The 18,382-nt window shown below is 31.1% G+C and overlaps 2 protein-coding genes across 2 annotated transcripts; one reads left to right on the forward strand and one right to left on the reverse strand.

Moving 5' to 3' along the window:
• Positions 1-783: 783 nt before the first annotated feature.
• Positions 784-8,748, reverse strand: LOC111681525. Its single transcript, XM_023443361.2, has 5 exons — positions 7,574-8,748; positions 7,202-7,350; positions 2,357-2,636; positions 1,365-1,619; positions 784-1,054 (listed from the first exon to the last, which is right to left on the reverse strand). Exons 1-5 carry the CDS (start codon positions 8,399-8,401, stop codon positions 974-976), a joined length of 1,593 nt encoding a protein of 530 aa, XP_023299129.2. The 5' UTR covers positions 8,402-8,748; the 3' UTR covers positions 784-973.
• Positions 8,749-14,480: 5,732 nt separating this feature from the next.
• Positions 14,481-17,624, forward strand: LOC111681536 (luciferin sulfotransferase). The gene is made up of 3 exons (XM_023443371.2): positions 14,481-15,000; positions 16,815-16,929; positions 16,994-17,624. The coding sequence occupies exons 1-3, from the start codon at positions 14,666-14,668 to the stop codon at positions 17,531-17,533; spliced, it is 990 nt and encodes a 329-aa protein (XP_023299139.2). The 5' UTR covers positions 14,481-14,665; the 3' UTR covers positions 17,534-17,624.
• Positions 17,625-18,382: the final 758 nt, after the last annotated feature.

Here is an 18,382-nt window from a genome sequence, read left to right on the forward strand (position 1 = left end):
AATTAGAACAGAACTAGAACAGAACTAGAACTGTACTAGAACTGAACTAGAACTGATTTAGAACTGAACTAGAACTGAACTAGAACTGAACTAGAACTGAACTAGAACTGAACTAGAACTGAACTAGAACTGAACTAGAACTAGAACTGAACTAGAACTGAACTAGAACTGAACTAGAACTGAACTAGAACTGAACTAGAACTGAACTAGAACTGAACTAGAACTGAACTAGAACTGAACTAGAACTGAAATAGAACTGAACTAGAACTGAACTAGAACTGAACTAGAACTGAACTAGAACTGATCTAGAACTGAACTAGAACTGAACCGAACTAGAACTGAAACTGAACTAGAACCAAATTAAAACTGAACTGAAACTTCATGAGAAACAGTTCCAAATTAGTCTTATCCCCCATATAACTCTTCCTTTTTAAAAATTCTCTAGAGTTCGAATCATAATGAACCAAGTTCCCATAAATGACCTTTTTCGGAAAATCACTCAAAAGATCTAACAGAGACGAATATAACATTCCTACTTATATGAAATAAACTTATTACAATATAAAGGAAAACAAATATAAAGTTTTACTTAAATATATATTTATTTTATTAAAATCTTTTTAAATTATGTAATAGAACTAAATACATTTTTTTATATACATTTCATTAAACAGAAAAAAAAGTTCACAATTTAAAAAAGAACACGTAAAATTAAAATACAATTTTTCAAAACTTAAAAATACATTTCTCTCTGTGTAGTACGTAAAAAATATATATAAACTAAATTGTTTAACACCTACAAGTCTGTGATAATTTCATTATAATTATACCACAAAATGAAATCTTATATAAATAAAGAAATTGCTATTAAGATCATTTATTAATGTTTACAATTTTAAAAAAATAAACTGGGAATATAGTACCATCAAAAGTTACATTAAAAAAAATGCTCAAATCACACATTCTCAGACAATTACAATTCATTGTGTATATATTCTGTGGTCACTTTAGCTTCGCCTTCATGGAATCCAGTGCAATCAACAGGATATTTAACCTAAAAAAAAAAATAAAATAAATTACAAGTTAAATAAAATTTTATAAAACAACTACAAGTGACTGGGTTTTGTCTGAATTCATTTGAAATGTTTAAATGTGCATACGAATTGGATCAGAACACAAATCTAGCAGCTAAATAATAATAAAAAATTTCTAGACAACAACTACAATAACTTGTATTAGAATGGAAAACTTGTTAATTTGCTCTAATTTAACAACTAAACAATCGTGTGTGTGTTTGTGTTTTTTTTTGTTCCATAGACCAATCGATTTTTAATTCAGTGTACAGTTAGTCATTTATTACTCACCTCACAATTTGATGCTGTTGTGATGACACTAAACAATGTCCAGAATGGTGTTCCAGTTTCAGTGCTAATGAAGAAAGCAGCACCCATACTGCCAACTTTAACAATTTTTGGACTTACACCTGAAATTAGACCACGAGATTCTTCGGCTGAATACTGTTCGGCATCATTAAGTTGACACAATACATAACGATCACAGTGTGGTTGTTTCATTACATATCTATAGGCACGATGAACTTTTAAAACTGGTTCAATAACCTGAATTAAAAAAGATTTTGAAAGAAAAATTAAAATAACAATAAATGTATATAACTTGGAATATAATGCTATAGTACTTAATAAAGTTTAGCTCTCTATCAGGCTTGGGGGAAATGATTGCATTTTCAATTACAATTATATTTGAAGTAATTGTAATTAAAGCTTTACCAATTAAAATTACTCGTAACTGTAATTGAAATATTTCCAATTACAATTACTTGTAATGTGTAATTGAAGTTTTACCTATTACAATTATATTGTATTCAAAGTTTTGCCAACTCCAATTAATTGTAATTTAAAAATTTCCAATTACAATTAATTGTAAATTTTGTTCCTTTTTTTAATAAGTAGTTTCTTAATAATATATAATAGGTAAACTTTAATTACAATTATATGTTGTTGCTGTTGCAACAGGTTGGATGTAACTGAATGTTCTTTCCTTGGGAAAAAACTTCCGGTTGCTACAGCTCTTGCTGAGTTGACAATCTTTGGCCAATTGGGAATTGATCGGGTTGTCCCAAAGCAGAGATCCAATTGTCGTGGGAACGACAATTAGAGGTAATTGTTATTGGCAAAGCATTAATTACAACTACATGTAATTGTAATTGGGAAAACTTCAATTATATGTAATTGTAATTGACTATATAATAAATTACTTTGTGTAATCATAACGCTTTGATGACTAACATTCTAATATGAAATTTTTATTCCACAACAACTGAGTTATTGCCACATACCTCTAAATTTAATGTATCTGTCAGTTTATCACTAATATCAGTGGCATTAAATTGCAAGACACCACGTGCCTGGCCCAATTTCATCAAATCCTTTGCATAGCCTACAGCTGGTTTTACATATTGGCGAGAATCTATTTTAACATTAAGATGATGTTTGGCAACGTGATCCAATAAATTGGAAATGGTTTCACTGGGACGGCTGGGATCGAAGAATGTAGTCTTAGGATAGCCTTGAGACTTAAGGAAACCATTAAACATTAATTGTGCTGTTTGGAAGTATCTGAAAAGAGGAAAAAAATCGTTATAAATATATCATAGATATCAGCCTGTTTTGCTAAATTTTTTGATGATATGGCTGTATAAGATTTAAAATCAGATTTACGAAGACCGCGGGGTGAGTCGGCTGAGACCTGGTCCACACTAGGAAACTTTTGTTGAGAAACTTTTTCTTGATTCTCCTTTGAAGTTTCCTTAATATCAACATGCCCCCCGCGGCATGTTACCTTGATGATAGATCCCATCTTGGTGTATTGCAATCCGGGGGTATAGAGATGCTACCAGTATCTCCAGTCTGCCGGTATTAAAAACAGGTGATGTTACTCCTCAGCTTGTCCTTGGTATGATTTGACATGCGGTCTAACTAGAGAACCACCTTTGTAATCGAGAATGAAGACAGTCGTCACTTTAGTGTCCCCTTTGTAAGCGGGAGCGGAGACTGTCGTCTCTTTACTATCCTCAAGTAACCTAAAGATTATACTCTTAAAAGTAGTTTTTTTGTACTTCCGAAAGTAGTTATTTTACCCATCTTTTGGAGAAATGATTATTATTTTCTACTAATATGCCACCATCTGGTTGACTTAAATTTATAACTTTTAGGTCAATCGTCACCTTATTGTCCCATAGTATTCAAGAGAGTAGACACTTAAAATTTTTTAAATTTTAGTTCCATTAATATCTTTCCACCTGGCTGACGCCAATTCGTATGTTTTTGGTATTTCGTCGCAAATAAACTCTTTGTAAACGAGAATTAAGACAGTCGTCACTTTAGTGTCCCCTTTGTAAGCGAGAGTGGAGGCAATCGTCTCTTTACTGTCTCTTTGTAGGTTGTAGAGTGACGATTGACTTCCTCGTAGGACAAGCCCATGTTAAAATGGTCGGTTACCTGGGTAGTCAGGTGGCTAGAGGCCACCACAAGTGGTAGGTTAAGTGGTCAGTTCGGGACTGTCCCGTCGAACTGCTGGGTGTCTATATCTCAATACACACATATACATACATATGTATGTATATGTATATATTTCTTTTGTTATATTGATTTAATTTAAAACAAGTGGGCGCCTCTAAACATATAAACTGAAATATCATGGAAAAAAATTAACTAAAAGTGAAATTTTTTAAAAGTGAAATTATAAAAACTAATATAAAAGAACGTCACAAAACTCCTCTCACAAAATAGTAATTAATTATATTCTAATCACAACATTAAAGTCAGACAAACTTTTGTGTCTGACTAAAACAAAAAAAAACTAAAGAGACGAGAATCACAAAATTTTTAAGAAAATTTAACGAAAATTCTTTAACAAAGACTTAATAAAGAAACATGTTAATTTATGATTGACCTAAAATTTCACTTTATATTTATTTATGGTGTTAATAACTTATACGGGACTTTCAAATTGAATATTTAAAACATATACATATGTATGTATGTGTGTATTCTCCGAAACTAAGAATGTTAATTTAAATTTATAGTGTTTTTTTCTGTTATTGCTGTTGATAAACTGTAGTCTACTGATACATTCTGAGTCAAGTTAATAATAATAAAAAAATCATTTTAACACTTTACCTAGATTCTTAAACCAATAACAACAACGAAAATATACGGAGTAAGAATGATGAAGAGAAAGAAATTGTTTACACGCACGATTCGCACGAATAATGAATAAAATGAAATATATAAGAATAGTCGGTCAAGACCGATTGGATGATACTTTAAGACAACATAATCAAAATTCTGCCCAATTTTGTTTTTGCAAAATGAATATTTATATTCCCCTAACTTGGGCGGAAATGAATTTCAAAAGATTAACGTGAGCACCTACCTTGACGGCCTTATCTCACGGTGAGAATTCATCCATGAAATCTCAGAACTCAGGTAGCAATTTTTGTACATGCGGAATGACAGGCCGCATTAGGAATTAATCCGCGTACCCCGACAAGGAAAAAGCAATCACTGGTCTAAAGCCAATAGAAGGGGGTGGCGAGTCCCAACATCAGGTGAAATCAATCTTCCGACAATGCGGAAGTGACCACCCATAATGATGCCATGAAAGAATTGCATTATTAAAAATACAATCTTCATCATCTAATGACCCATTCCAGTGCATTCCTTAACCTCTTTAAGCCCGCTCAACCACACTACTAAGATGGCTCTCTTGTTTTGGCAACAGCACCAAGATACATATTTGGTAGTCAGAAATACCCGACAAAATGGATCAAGATCCCTCTTATATGAACCGACCAATGTAACAAAGAAAGTAGGAATTTCCAAAGTTAATTAATTCCAATAATTGCCCCGACAAATAGTCGCGCAGAATTATCAATATATACTGTTGAGATGGCAACAGCACCGAAGAACTTCCCCGAAGCTTAAAAAGGCTACTAAATCAGTACTAATCTCCAATATATGGAAACTTTCCCGGTCTTTCACCAATTTTAGCATCAGTTCCATTCCCATGATCATAAAGATCGATCTACGGGATGACAGGCAACCATTGAAAACTGATCTGACAATTCCCCAGCATATACTGGCGTCCCACAACGCGAAGGGTAAGAGATACCGATCGGGTTTAGGAATCCAGCATATGCTGCTTTGTACACAGACCTGTTCGAAGAGAGATTTATCCAACCCATTAGGTATAGGATATATCAGTCCTTAAACCCGTCCTCCCCGCGATTTTGGGTATTAAACCACAACCACTACGTGGATCCCGAAGGAACCTCAACCAACTGACCAGCCAGGACATAGTCCTGCGGGCAACTGGCCACCCGTAGTACCAGATTATGTGGTGCTCTGGTTCGGCCAAATCAGTCCGAGTTGAAGCCAAGGATACATTTGACATCACCAGTTTATAGTCCCGGCAGACTAGAGGTATTGGTAGCACCTCTTTACCCGGGGATTGCAATACACCATGATGGAGATTTCACCTGCCCCCGGGGAAGTTTAACTGAGGAGTAAGAAACCCGCCATTAGTGGGTCCAATACACATATGTGTCCAACAATCTAAAACGATTCAAAATTGTTTCCGTAGACATTATTGCCAGACATTATAGCCTATACACTATAGTGGTGTAGGGTACAATTGTCTATGTAATAACTGTAACATTTAATAAATATATGTATACATATTACACTACGACCGTCCAACCGTAAGCAGTTTAGAAGTCAACAGACAACAACAGAAATTTAAGCAGTTCTAACACCTGGTTACAAACAACTTGTCAATAATTACTTGATGTCCAAACATACTACGAACGAACAGCCAACCAGCAAAACAAAACTCTGTTCAGTTGTAGTATTACCTGTGTTAAGTTGTTGTAGTTGTTTTAAAATGAAGAAGTAAAAAGTGTGTCACGAATGTTCCTTCTGCGACACTACACCGTTCGTTCTTCTTTCTATCTTTTTGTTTATTTTCTTTGTTAGACTGATACCGGTTTTAAAGTACATACCCAGCCATGCAACTCCGACAAAAGAAAGTTTTTTTTTTTTACTTCTAGTAAATATAAATTTTTGTCTCTCTTCCTCTCTTTCTCAGAGTCATGTTTAGAGCTTTAGTTAGCTACAATGCTATTAGAAATTTAATGATTTTAATTTAAAACTAATTACAATAAAACACTATTTAAAATTAAATTTCTATTTTTGAATTTGGGTTGATTGTACAATTTTGTGGCAAGATAATAAATTTAATAAAAATTAAAAAAAAAGTTTGAGATAAATGGTCTTAAATGCACTTTAATTTCAAAAACCACACCCGTTCGGAATTTTAAAATAAAAAATTTAAAACTCTTCTTCAATTTCTAATACAATTGAATTTTAGAAAAATTCAGTTATATAAATGAATTATATCTCACAGGAGTGATTTTGGAGGCCAAAAGGAGAATATGTGCTTGAAATACCTAAAAGTTGAATTTTCAAGTTTTCCATCAAGTCCTAACATGTTTTTACTAATTCCTCAAATCCTATAAGCAAGCAAGGTATTACACAGTTGCAGAACCAGGTTAAGGTTACGGAATTCTAGTTCTGTTTTAGTTCCATTCTAGTTCTGTTCAAGTTATGTTCTTGTTAAGGTTAAGGTTACGGAATTCTAGTTCTGTTTTAGTTCCGTTCTAGTTCAGTTCTAGTTCAGTTCTAGTTCAGTTCTAATTCAGTTCTAGTTCAGTTCTAGTTCAGTTCTAGATCAGTTCTAGTTCAGTTCTAGTTCAGTTCTAGTTCAGTTCTAGTTCAGTTCTAGTTCAGTTCTAGTTCAGTTCTAGTTCAGTTCTAGTTCAGTTCTAGTTCAGTTCTAGTTCAGTTCTAGTTCAGTTCTAGTTCAGTTCTAGTTCAGTTCTAGTTCAGTTCTAGTTCAGTTCTAGTTCAGTTCTAGTACGGTTCTAGTTCTGTTCTAACTCAGTTCTAGTTCAGTTTCAGTTCAATTCTAATTCAGTTCTAGTTCAGTTCAATCGATAAACAGTTAAGATGTGATACGCTCCTATTGAACATTGCAATATGTAGGATAATGGAAACATGGCTCTGCGATTTGAGATTGTTCTTTAACGGCGTTAAAAATTTTAAAATAGATTTTAACTTACTTCAAATAAACTTCTGGGTTAGCCAAATAACTAGCCCAATCGGCCAAATAAAGAGTAGCAGATTTAATCCAACGTCTACGGAATGATTGATTATTTAAGGACTCAAATAATTTGTCATAATCCAATTTGCCATCACGACCCTTGAAACCCTATTTAAATAAGAGATATAAAAAGTGGTAAAAAATGATCAAAACATTTCATAAATTTTTAAACTGATTCTTATCCGATACGAATTTAGGATCAAAAATTGCATTAAAATTTAAAGATAAATTTTGATAGATGTCTTTAGATTTATTTTACAGAAACGATAACTTAATACTTATATAGGAATACAAAGGATATTCCTTTAACTAACATACATATTATACACACCTTCATAATCTTATTAACACCCGACTTTTCGTAAAGAGCATCAGCCAACTCTGAATTCGAGAAATGATCCCACAGAACATGCAAGTGTTCCAAGAAAGGAGGCAAAACCCAAGCATGATCTCTGTGTTTCTCTTGAGTATGTTGTCCTTCGGGACCGGCAAATGAACTGACAGCTTGCATAACCAAAGGCAAAAGGCTCATTAGGCCATTATCTTCTTGAGGTTGTGGGGTGGCTGAATTTGTGTTGACTGATCGTTTTTGCTGATGATGATGAGAGGGTGCTTCATTATTTTGACCCATAAAAGCTGAAGCGATTTGTAGTATAGAACCCAAATCAATGCCTGAATCAGATTCACGCTTTTGATGATGATGTTGACCATCAGCGCCATCGTCCTCACTGTCATCACCTTGAGTAAACATTTCAATAACATTGCCAATAATGGAAGGATCAAAACCACCACCACCGCCTCCATTGCGAGCTCCATTATTGTTGCCAGCACTAGCTAATAGACTACCAATTCCGGAAAGGATTTGCATGGCACCTGAACCGCCAGCACTTTTACCTTGACCACCGCTATTGGCTTGCATAAATGAACCAACCATAGATGCTATACCAGCTAGACCAGCAGCACCACCACCGCCACCTCCGCGGCCACCATTGCTATTTTGATTATTTAAAGCTTCTTGTATAAACATTGAAGCCATGTCCAGTAATGGATTTGCATCATCATCACCACCCGCCGAGCGTGAGGGGCGCTGTGTGGTGTGACCGAAGGATATATTGACGCATAATAAGGCCAACAGAAATACTGCTTTTTTTACTAACATTATTATTTATTTTCTTTTAAGATAATTTATCCAATTTATGTTATGACTCTTAAGGAACTTTCACAATCACTTAATTTGTTTGTACGTTTAAAAAAATAAAATTTTACGGTTTATGATTTGTTTTATTTCTACTTTTTTTGCGGAACCCCAATTTCTTTGTCTCACTGTGGCTGTATCCGTTAATATTAAAGTTACTTGTTACTAATTTAAAATTTGCTCTAGATTTTTCTTATTTGTTTTTTTTCTTTTGCTGTTGAAATATTTCAAAAATTAAAGACGCACTGCACCGTTCAGTACGTCTGGCTTAAGTGAAAACTTTCTTTCGTCTGTTTAGCTTAAAATTATTGTAACTCTTCTTAAGCTTAGATCCAACTATACAATTTTTACATTTATTTCTTTTTCCTATTCTATTTCTGATCTCAAACCAGGTTGTTTCAATTTAAGTTTTTTACCTGTTAAATGTTCGAACGTAAGTTGTTTTCTTTACTACCACAATCCAACATGTTGCAAGAATCTCCTTTTTTTTGCTTAAGTAGTAAAATCAAGGTAAGAAAATTAAACAGCTGTTACGCGCGATATTCTTCATATCTGCTCTCTTCAAATCTTTCGCTCTCTACTTCTCATTAAGGTACACGTCAATAAAGTTTAGTTGGCTTTTGTTTTTAATATCGTCGTAATCTACCTACTTTCTTTTTTCAGAATTCTTCATTAAAAAAGAGTATAAATTAAAATTCATATAAACAAATCTCTTAGTAAATAAATAAGTTTTTTGTTAATTACACAGTGAATAATTTAAAAAGTTTTCTTTTTAATGTAGATTATTTACGGTAACTAACTAACTAACTATCTAACTAACTAACTAACTAACTAACTAACTAACTAACTAACTAACTATCTAACTAACTAACTAACTAACTAACTAACTAACTAACTAACTAACTAACTAACTAACTAACTAACTAATTAACTAACTAACTAACTATCTAAATAACTAACTAACTATCTAACTAACTAACTAACTAACTAACTAACTAACTAACTAACTAACTAACTAACTAACTAACTAACTAACTAACTAACTAACTAACTAACTAACTAACTAACTAACTAACTAACTAACTAACTAACTAACTAACTAACTAACTAACTAACTAACTAACTAACTATCTATCTATCTATCTATCTATCTATCTATCTATCTATCTATCTATCTATCTATCTATCTATCTATCTATCTATCTATCTATCTATCTATCTATCTATCTATCTATCTATCTATCTATCTATCTATCTATCTATCTATCTATCTATCTATCTATCTATCTATCTATCTATCTATCTATCTATCTATCTATCTATCTTCCTATCTATCTATCTATCTATCTATCTATCTATCTATCTATCTATCTATCTATCTATCTATCTATCTATCTATCTATCTATCTATCTATCTATCTATCTATCTATCTATCTATCTATCTATCTATCTATCTATCTATCTATCTATCTATCTATCTATCTATCTATCTATCTATCTATCTATCAATCTATCAATCTATCTATCTATCTATCTATCTATCTATCTATCTATCTATCTATCTATCTATCTATCTATCTATCTATCTATCTATCTATCTATCTATCTATCTATCTATCTATCTATCTATCTATCTATCTATCTATCTATCTATCTATCTATCTATCTATCTATCTATCTATCTATCTATCTATCTATCTATCTATCTAACTAGCTAAATAACTAACTATCGAACTAACTAATGCTATGTATACATGGTTGTTCGATATTACAATGTTAGCAGTAAAATGTTAAAATGTTTAATAACAGTGTAAACTTAGAAATTTTTGTCTTCCAATATTGTCAGTAAAGCTTTTTCTGACAACGTTGCAAAAGAAAAATTGTAAGATCAGGCGATTGTTATACATTTCCTGAACATTTCACTGACAACGTTGTAAGATCTGACAACAGTGTATCACCGTGCTATAAATCAAAAAATATTTTTATAAGTGTATTCATATACAAACCGCTATGTAATTTAAATTTGAATACAAATGTGTATTTGATATTTCGAATTTTCTCATTGAGTTTGTTTCTGTTTTATTAGATAGTTTTAGCATTTCTAACATGTAAACCTTTCATCATTCTCTTTTGATTTCTTTGATAAACTTATGTAAACCCTTTAACGGTATTTAATCATAAGTTAAGAATTTATGCAAATTTTGACACCAAATTTTACTTTTCTTTCATATGTCGGTATATATCTATATGTATACTTAAATATGTCGAAGAGTTTTACTTCTTATGAGATTTCATTCAATTTATAATCGAGCAAAGTCTTTATTTATGTCTTATTGTCAGTCTATAAAACTTAAATATTTATTGGGAAAGTTAGAGATGATTGTTGTGAGTTATAATTTATGTTTTTGATTTAAATTTATTATTTATATTTTTTTCCACAATAGAACTTAAAGTGATTATAACTCAGATGAACGAGTTCTTAAACGAATGTTAATAGAAAAATGGTTATGATTCTAAAATATAGTTAAGGAAGACGTTATTTGACCCTTATTATACATAGGTGTTACTAATTCACTAGTACTAGTTCGGAACTTATTGAAAAAGCACATGTCTTCCAAAATCAATTACGATTTGAATAAAAATCACTGTTATTTATATCTTCTTTATAACTAGTTCCTAAATACAGACGTTCTAACGATAATATTAGATATTGTATAGGCGTGTGTTCGTAAGTTTTAGAACTTTGTGTATCTTAAATTTTTAATAAATAAAATCATAATTTAATGGACTTAATTAATAACAAAGGCGAGGGAATCTCATATGGTTTATTAGAATATTAGGTCAGCCGTAATTCAGGTCTAAGTAAGGGAGCGTCATCGCAATTATTTTCTAAACGTGCTCAGGCTTGTGTTTGTTGCCTGGCTTTCGATAGTTTTGCGTGTCGCTCGCACTGGTGCAGTGTATTACTTCGTTTAATGCTATACGCACAATTGGGACGAACGACAAATTTTTCGGAACGAATTTTCGTCGTCAGATATAGAACGCACTTAATTATATGAAAATACGCACAATCAATGCGTATGACGAAATTCGCCATACGTAACGAACTGTACGATAGTTTTATTTCTATTTCATACGCAGACGAACGACGAATTAATTGGGGAAAATAGTTTTAAGACCAATTCAGGCAGCCCGAATTTTCTGAAATTTGGAGATTGTGAGTACAGCTAATGACAATACAATATTATATTCGAATATTCGAAAATTCGAAGTTATGTTCGAAAATTTTTTTATGGTCTCAAAATAATCTCTGCGTCATAAAAACTAAAAATAAAATTTTCGAAAATTCGAATTTAAGTTCGGAAAATTTTTGTAAGCCATTAAAACCAGTTCTGGTGGCCCAAATTGTCTGAAATTTGTCAGTTTGGAGTACACTCGATGACACTACAATGGTATGTTGGAATATTTAAAATTAAGTTTGAAAAGCTGAAGATTCACAAAAATTTTTAGCTGTATTTTATATACCTCTTCACATTTCAAAATCAAACAAAAGCTGATTTTAGACTTTTTCAAATGTCAAAAGTGACATCTCTGTATACTTTGTGGTTTCAACTGGCGGAGTCCAAGTTCGGTGCTCCAACTCCCTATATGAAGATATAGGTCGTTTGGTGGGGTTTCTCCGAGCACACGTGTGATAACCTGTCAATATGATGATACAATACAACGCCATTCCAAGATGGTGCTCCCATAATAATATGATATTTACGATTTTAGGATTTTAATCTTACATGTAACATGCATTGATTAGGGCGGGTTTATTAGTCCTCAGCTATGCTTAACTTGCTGTTAGATTAAATTCGGAACAAATTTAGGCGGACTTTAACCGATGATTGTGTTTTTCAGGGCGAGTTTCTTACTCTTCAGTTAAATTAGGCTTAACTTGCTGTTAGAATAAACTCGGAACAAATTTAGGCGGACTTTAACCGATGATTGTGTTTTTCAGTTTTAGGTTTAAGCTCAGTTAACTTTGTTAGTATTGCCAACTTTTCACTCAAAAACATAAACAATGAACATCTGTTTTTTGCAAACAATACTTTTGTAAGATGGAAAAATTTGGAAAAATGTTAAATATGCATTTAAAACAATAATAAATAAAACAAAACAAATCAGAAAATTGCAATTTACTTAAAGTATTAAGTTTTTGTTCTTCCGAAATCATTGTTTTATTGTTTTTGTTAATTGTGTTTTCTTACTTATAACTTGAGTTTAATTGGACAATTACACTCAGTTAAACTAAGATAATAAGTAACTTTACTGATAACTGAACAACACGAAACATATATTAAACCAGGTTTAACCAAAGAATGAAGATTATCTTTATCAGAAAAACTCGCCCTCAGTTTTAAATTTAAGCACAGTTAAATTTGTTAGTATTGCCAACTTTTCACTCAAAAACATAAACAATGAACAGCTGTTTTTTGCAAACAATATTTTATAAAATGGAAAATTTTAGAAAAATGTTAAATAAACATTTAAAACAATAAAAAATAAAACAAAAGAAATCAGAAAATTGCAATTTACTTAAAATATTAAGTTTTTGTTCTTCCGAAATCATTGTTTTATTTATTGTTTTTGTTAATTGTGTTTTCTCACTTATAACTTGAGTTTAATTGGCCAATTACACTCAGTTAAACTAAGGTAATAAGTAACTTTACTGATAACTGAAAAACACAAAACATATATTAAACCAGGTTTAACCAAAGAATGAAGATTATCTTTATCAGAAAAACTCGCCCTTAATGATGATTAGTGATGACGATGATGGAATTAGAATAACAGATTCAATACTTTAGAGACATTTTTTAGTTAGTCAAATATCTCTAACTTAAAAAAATATGCAACTGGGTAAGACAACTTGCGATAAATGAGTTCATTCAATATCATACCTACATTAAACTAGTTTGTTTTTTTTTTTTTTTTTTGTTGCTACCATATGTAAATAAACCGCAGTAGTTCATCAATAAGAAATTTATAGCCAATTTATTAATTGCATACATTTGTTTTTAGTTATTTTTATGTGTAGATGTTGTGGATAAGTATGATTGAAAATACAAGTTTTTTTTTTGTTCGCCAATAACGGGAAAACACTTTTACTTTCACTGAAATTAAGCAGCATTTTCACCATACACTTAACTAAGACCACAGTAGTCAAAGGAAAAACACGTTGGAAAGTACAGTCGGGTATGGTCGACCATATAATACCCTACATCATGAGTATATTTTTAAAATTTTTATTTTTTTTAAAGAAACTTTTACGTTGAATATTACCATAATTCCAAAATATTTAAACAATTTATTGAAAAAAAAAACTAAAATTTCTAAATGACACTTTATATAGGTCAAATATGGGCCGATCCTCGGTAAATTTGGGAAAGGATATATTTTTAAACAGTTACTTTTGTTGAGTTTCATTGCGATACAAATGGTTAAAAGTCAATTTTAGACGTTTAAGACATTTTTTGTATGCTAGGGTCAAATAAGGTCCGAAAATCTGCAGTGTCAGTTATACTTATATAGAACTTATTTGTGCCAATTTTCAGAGAGATTATAGAATATTTGACGTAATTATGGCATAAAAAGTTTAAATCGGGAGGTACGGTTGTATGGGGGCTAGGTGAAATAATGGACCGATTTCAACCATTTTCAATATACTTCGTCCCTGTGCCATGCTTGATCCAAATTTCATCATATTATCTTGAAAATTGCGGACTGTACCTTGCGCACAAGGTTTCCATGGACAGCCAGCTAGCCGGACAGACGGACGGACATATCTTAATCGACAAAAAATGATTCTGAATCGATCGGTATACTTTAAGGTGGGTATTGGACCAATATTTTTGTATGTTACAAACATCAGCACAAACGTATAATACCCTCCCCACTATAGTAGTGTAGGGTATAATGTGGTGTATGGTGGTACAAACCAAAATACAAAATAATTTGCTTTGAACTTGTACTTTTTCATCCAAATTGAAAACAATATTCATGCAGTCTTTCAGCAAACGTTAAGACAAACGGATGTTTTTGCTTTGTAAAATTTTTAATTGATCTTTTTCAAAACAATACAAATCTCGCACGAGAGATCATTCATTTCTTTCATAAAACGTATACATATTGTGTGAGTTGGAGCGTGTTATTGAAAATATATACAACTGCAACTTGCAATTATGGAGTTAACGTTTAAAGAGTTGGATAAGGAGATTGCAGAAAGAATTGATGCCTTGTTTCCGAAAAAGGATTGTTTCATAGAGGTTTTACCGGGTAATGTTATATTACCACGTAAGTTTATGGAAATTGGTGAATCTATTAGAAACTTTCAAACATATGCGGATGATGTGTGGTTGGTATCATATCCAAGAACTGGCTCAACGTGGGCCCAGGAAATGATTTGGCTTTTGGGTAATAATTTGGATTTTGAAGGTGCCAAACAAATGCAACAATTGAGATCGCCCTTAATTGAGCTGTCCGCTCTGTTTAGTGAAGATCATCATGAGTGGGTATCGTAAGTATTTTATTTGTATTTAAGGCATTAATTTTCAAAATTTAACATTTGTTTCCCATTATAAGTTAAATTTGTCAAAATTTTTTAGGACGAGTTTTTCTCATAAAGATAATCTTCATTCTTGGGTTAAACCTAGTTTAATATATGTTTTGTGTTTTTTTCAGTAATCAGTAAAGTTACTTATTATCTTAGTTTAACTGAGTGGAATTGACGAATTACACCTAAGTTATAAGTGAGAAAACACAATTAACAAAAACAATAAAATAATAAATTCGGAAGAAGGAAAACTTAATATTTAAAGTAAATAGTAATTTTCTGATTTCTTTTATCAATATTATTGTTTTAAATGTTTATTTTTATTTTTTCTAATATTTTACACTTTACAAAACTGATGTTTGCAAAAAACAGCTGTTCGTTGTTTATGTTTTTGACTGAAAAGTTGGCAATACTAACAAAGTTTACTGATCTTAAATCCAAAACTAGGGTTCAACACTGAAAATAATCCATGCTCAACTTTACGAAAAAAAAAATTTCGTAACTTTTATTTTCGTAATATTTACAAAAATTTCGTGTATAATACGAAATATTATTTAATAAAACCCTTTTCTATTTTTACGAAAGTACGAAAACCTTTCGTAATATTTTTTCTTAAATTTTAGCGAAATTAAACATAATGATAATTATTATATTATGATTAAATAAAACTACAACGAATTATTTTCATAAAAAAATTGAAAATTCGTGTGGAGAATAATTTTGAACTAAAATTAGAAAATTTATTTTAAAATGAACAAAAATGTTTGAATAAATTAATATTTCGTAAATTTTACCATATTTGTTCAAAATTCACTTTTTTCAATTTATGTAAATTAATTTTTTCAAGAATATTTTGCATTATACTAAAATATTTCGTACAATTTCATATATATTACGAACGATTCGTACAATGTACGACATTTTTCGTATATATAAGGCATAGTTTTTTTTCTATGTATAAATCGACTTTCGAATAATCGAACAATCGACTTTTTGTCGAAAAAAGTCGAAGTCAACTATTTTATCACAGACGATAGTCGAAACGAAAGTCGACTTTGTTAATAAAAGTCTGAAAGTCGAAAAAACTTGATAAGTCGAAAAAGGTCGATAAGTCGAATAAAGTCGAAAAATGTCGAAAATTGGAAAAAGTCAAAAACTCGAAAATTGTAGAAACAAGTCAAAAATAGTCGGAAAAAATCGAAAAAGTCAAAAAATAGTCGGAAAAAAATCGAAAGAAGTCGAAAATAGTTAAAAAGTTGGAAAAAGTCGAAAAAAGTTGAAAAGTCGACTATTTATTAAATACTTATTGTCGAGAAGTCTAAAAGTGGACTTTTAATAAAATGAAAAAAGTCGAAAAATCGACTTTTAACTACACACTGGGAAACATTTGTAGAGAAACTTCTGATTTTTGTGTGTGAGAGAAAGAGAAATAAATATCAACCATATCTTTCTCTCACACACAAAATCAAAAGTTTCTCTACAAAAGTTTCCCAGTGTGAACCAGGACTTATAGGACATGTTAGACCTGTTTGGCGTAAGTGCAACTTATATCTTATATGAGAACATAATCATGGAGCTATATATTTATGTGATCCTTCATTAAAGGTCCTTTTGAGGTTTTTATGATTTACTCCATATTTCTAACAAATAAATACAAGTAGTTTTCTTGTCTTCCAATGAAATAAATTATGACTTTATTTAAGAGATATTAGGGTAGCGTATATTTATGTACAATAAAAGCTATTAATAATGCATTAAAATAATTTTAAATGTTGTAGCAATTCATTGGGTAATACAGTCGAAACTGTTAAAAATATGCCACGTCCACGTTTCTCACGATCCCATTTGCCATGGCATTTATTACCTAAGGATCTGGAAACATCTAAGGCAAAGGTTAATAAATATAATATTCATCTCAATACTAAACTCAAATATTAATAATTTATTCTAATTACAGATAATTTATACCGCGCGCAATCCAAAAGATCTTTGCGTTTCTTTCTATCACTACTGTAAACTTATGCACGGCCTTCAAGGAACATTCGATGAATTTCTCGATTTATTTATCAACGAACAAACACCGATCGGTTCATATTGGAAGCATGTTTTACCATTTTGGAAACATTCAACAGATCCGAATGTATTATTTTTGAAATATGAAGATATGAAGAGAGATTTGCCAGCGGTGGTGCGTAAATGTGCGAATTTCTTAAAACTCAATTATCAGATCAACGATGAAGATATGAAACGTATATGTGATCATTTAAAATTTGATAAAATGCAATCAAATCCGGCAGTCAATTTAGAACCTATTCTTAGTCAAATCGATGCCAATGGCAATAGGAATGATGCAGTAGGCAATACCGAAAGTAAATTTATACGTAAAGGTCAGATAGGAGATTGGAAAAATTATATATCGGCTGAAATGTCGGAACGTTTCGATGAATGGATTGTCAAAAATTCCAGGGGTAGTGGTTTAGCCTTTGATTATGAATAGTTATTTTAAGCTTCATTTTATTGATTTTAATTGTTGGTTTTAAGAATATTCGTAGTATATATAAATATATCGAGAGACTATAATAACAATATTACAAAAAGTGAATTTACTCTCAATGCGGTTAAAAAATTTGGATTAAGTTGCTAATAACTCATTTATGTTCGTACGGAATATAGAAGTGTACGTATAAGTGTATATAAAATCGGACTAAAAAAATTTGAGATAACAAATTTTAAGTAGTAGAAGGGCTTGTCCATTGCATAATTATGCCATTGGCTTGTCTTTCAATTGCCGTTTCAAAAATAAAATTGGACTTAAGAAATTTGGAATAACAGAAAAATTTTGAGGATAACTTCTAATTTTTATTTTATATTCAAAATTCTTTATATAAGTAAATATAAAAACCACACTTGGTTACATGTTTAGTAATTTAATAACTAAAACTTTATCATAATTCTGAATAAGAAAATTTGAAATATGAGCAATTTTTTAAATTTTTTATATCTTCGTATTTAAGTATTTAATTTTGAATATAGTCTCCCGATATTTAGATTATTAATTGTAATTAAAGTTTTTATTTCAAAAATTTAATACATTTCATTTTGAACTTATTTACTAACGTTTTCTTTGTGCCTGTCCACACTAGGAAACTTTTTTTGGGAAACTTTTGATTTAGTGTGAGAGAGAAAGAATATCATTTATCTCTCTTGCGATACGGAGTTTCTCGTACTCGAAAACTTGTTTTGTTCTGTTATTCTTCTCCTTCGTGTGTGGACATTAAGGAAACTTCAAAAGAGAATTCTGAAAAAGTTTCTCAACAAAAGTTTCCTAGCACCTGGTTCACACTGG

This window comes from Lucilia cuprina, chromosome 4 (assembly GCF_022045245.1).
Source record: "Lucilia cuprina isolate Lc7/37 chromosome 4, ASM2204524v1, whole genome shotgun sequence".
In the NCBI taxonomy this organism is placed as follows: domain Eukaryota; kingdom Metazoa; phylum Arthropoda; class Insecta; order Diptera; family Calliphoridae; genus Lucilia; species Lucilia cuprina.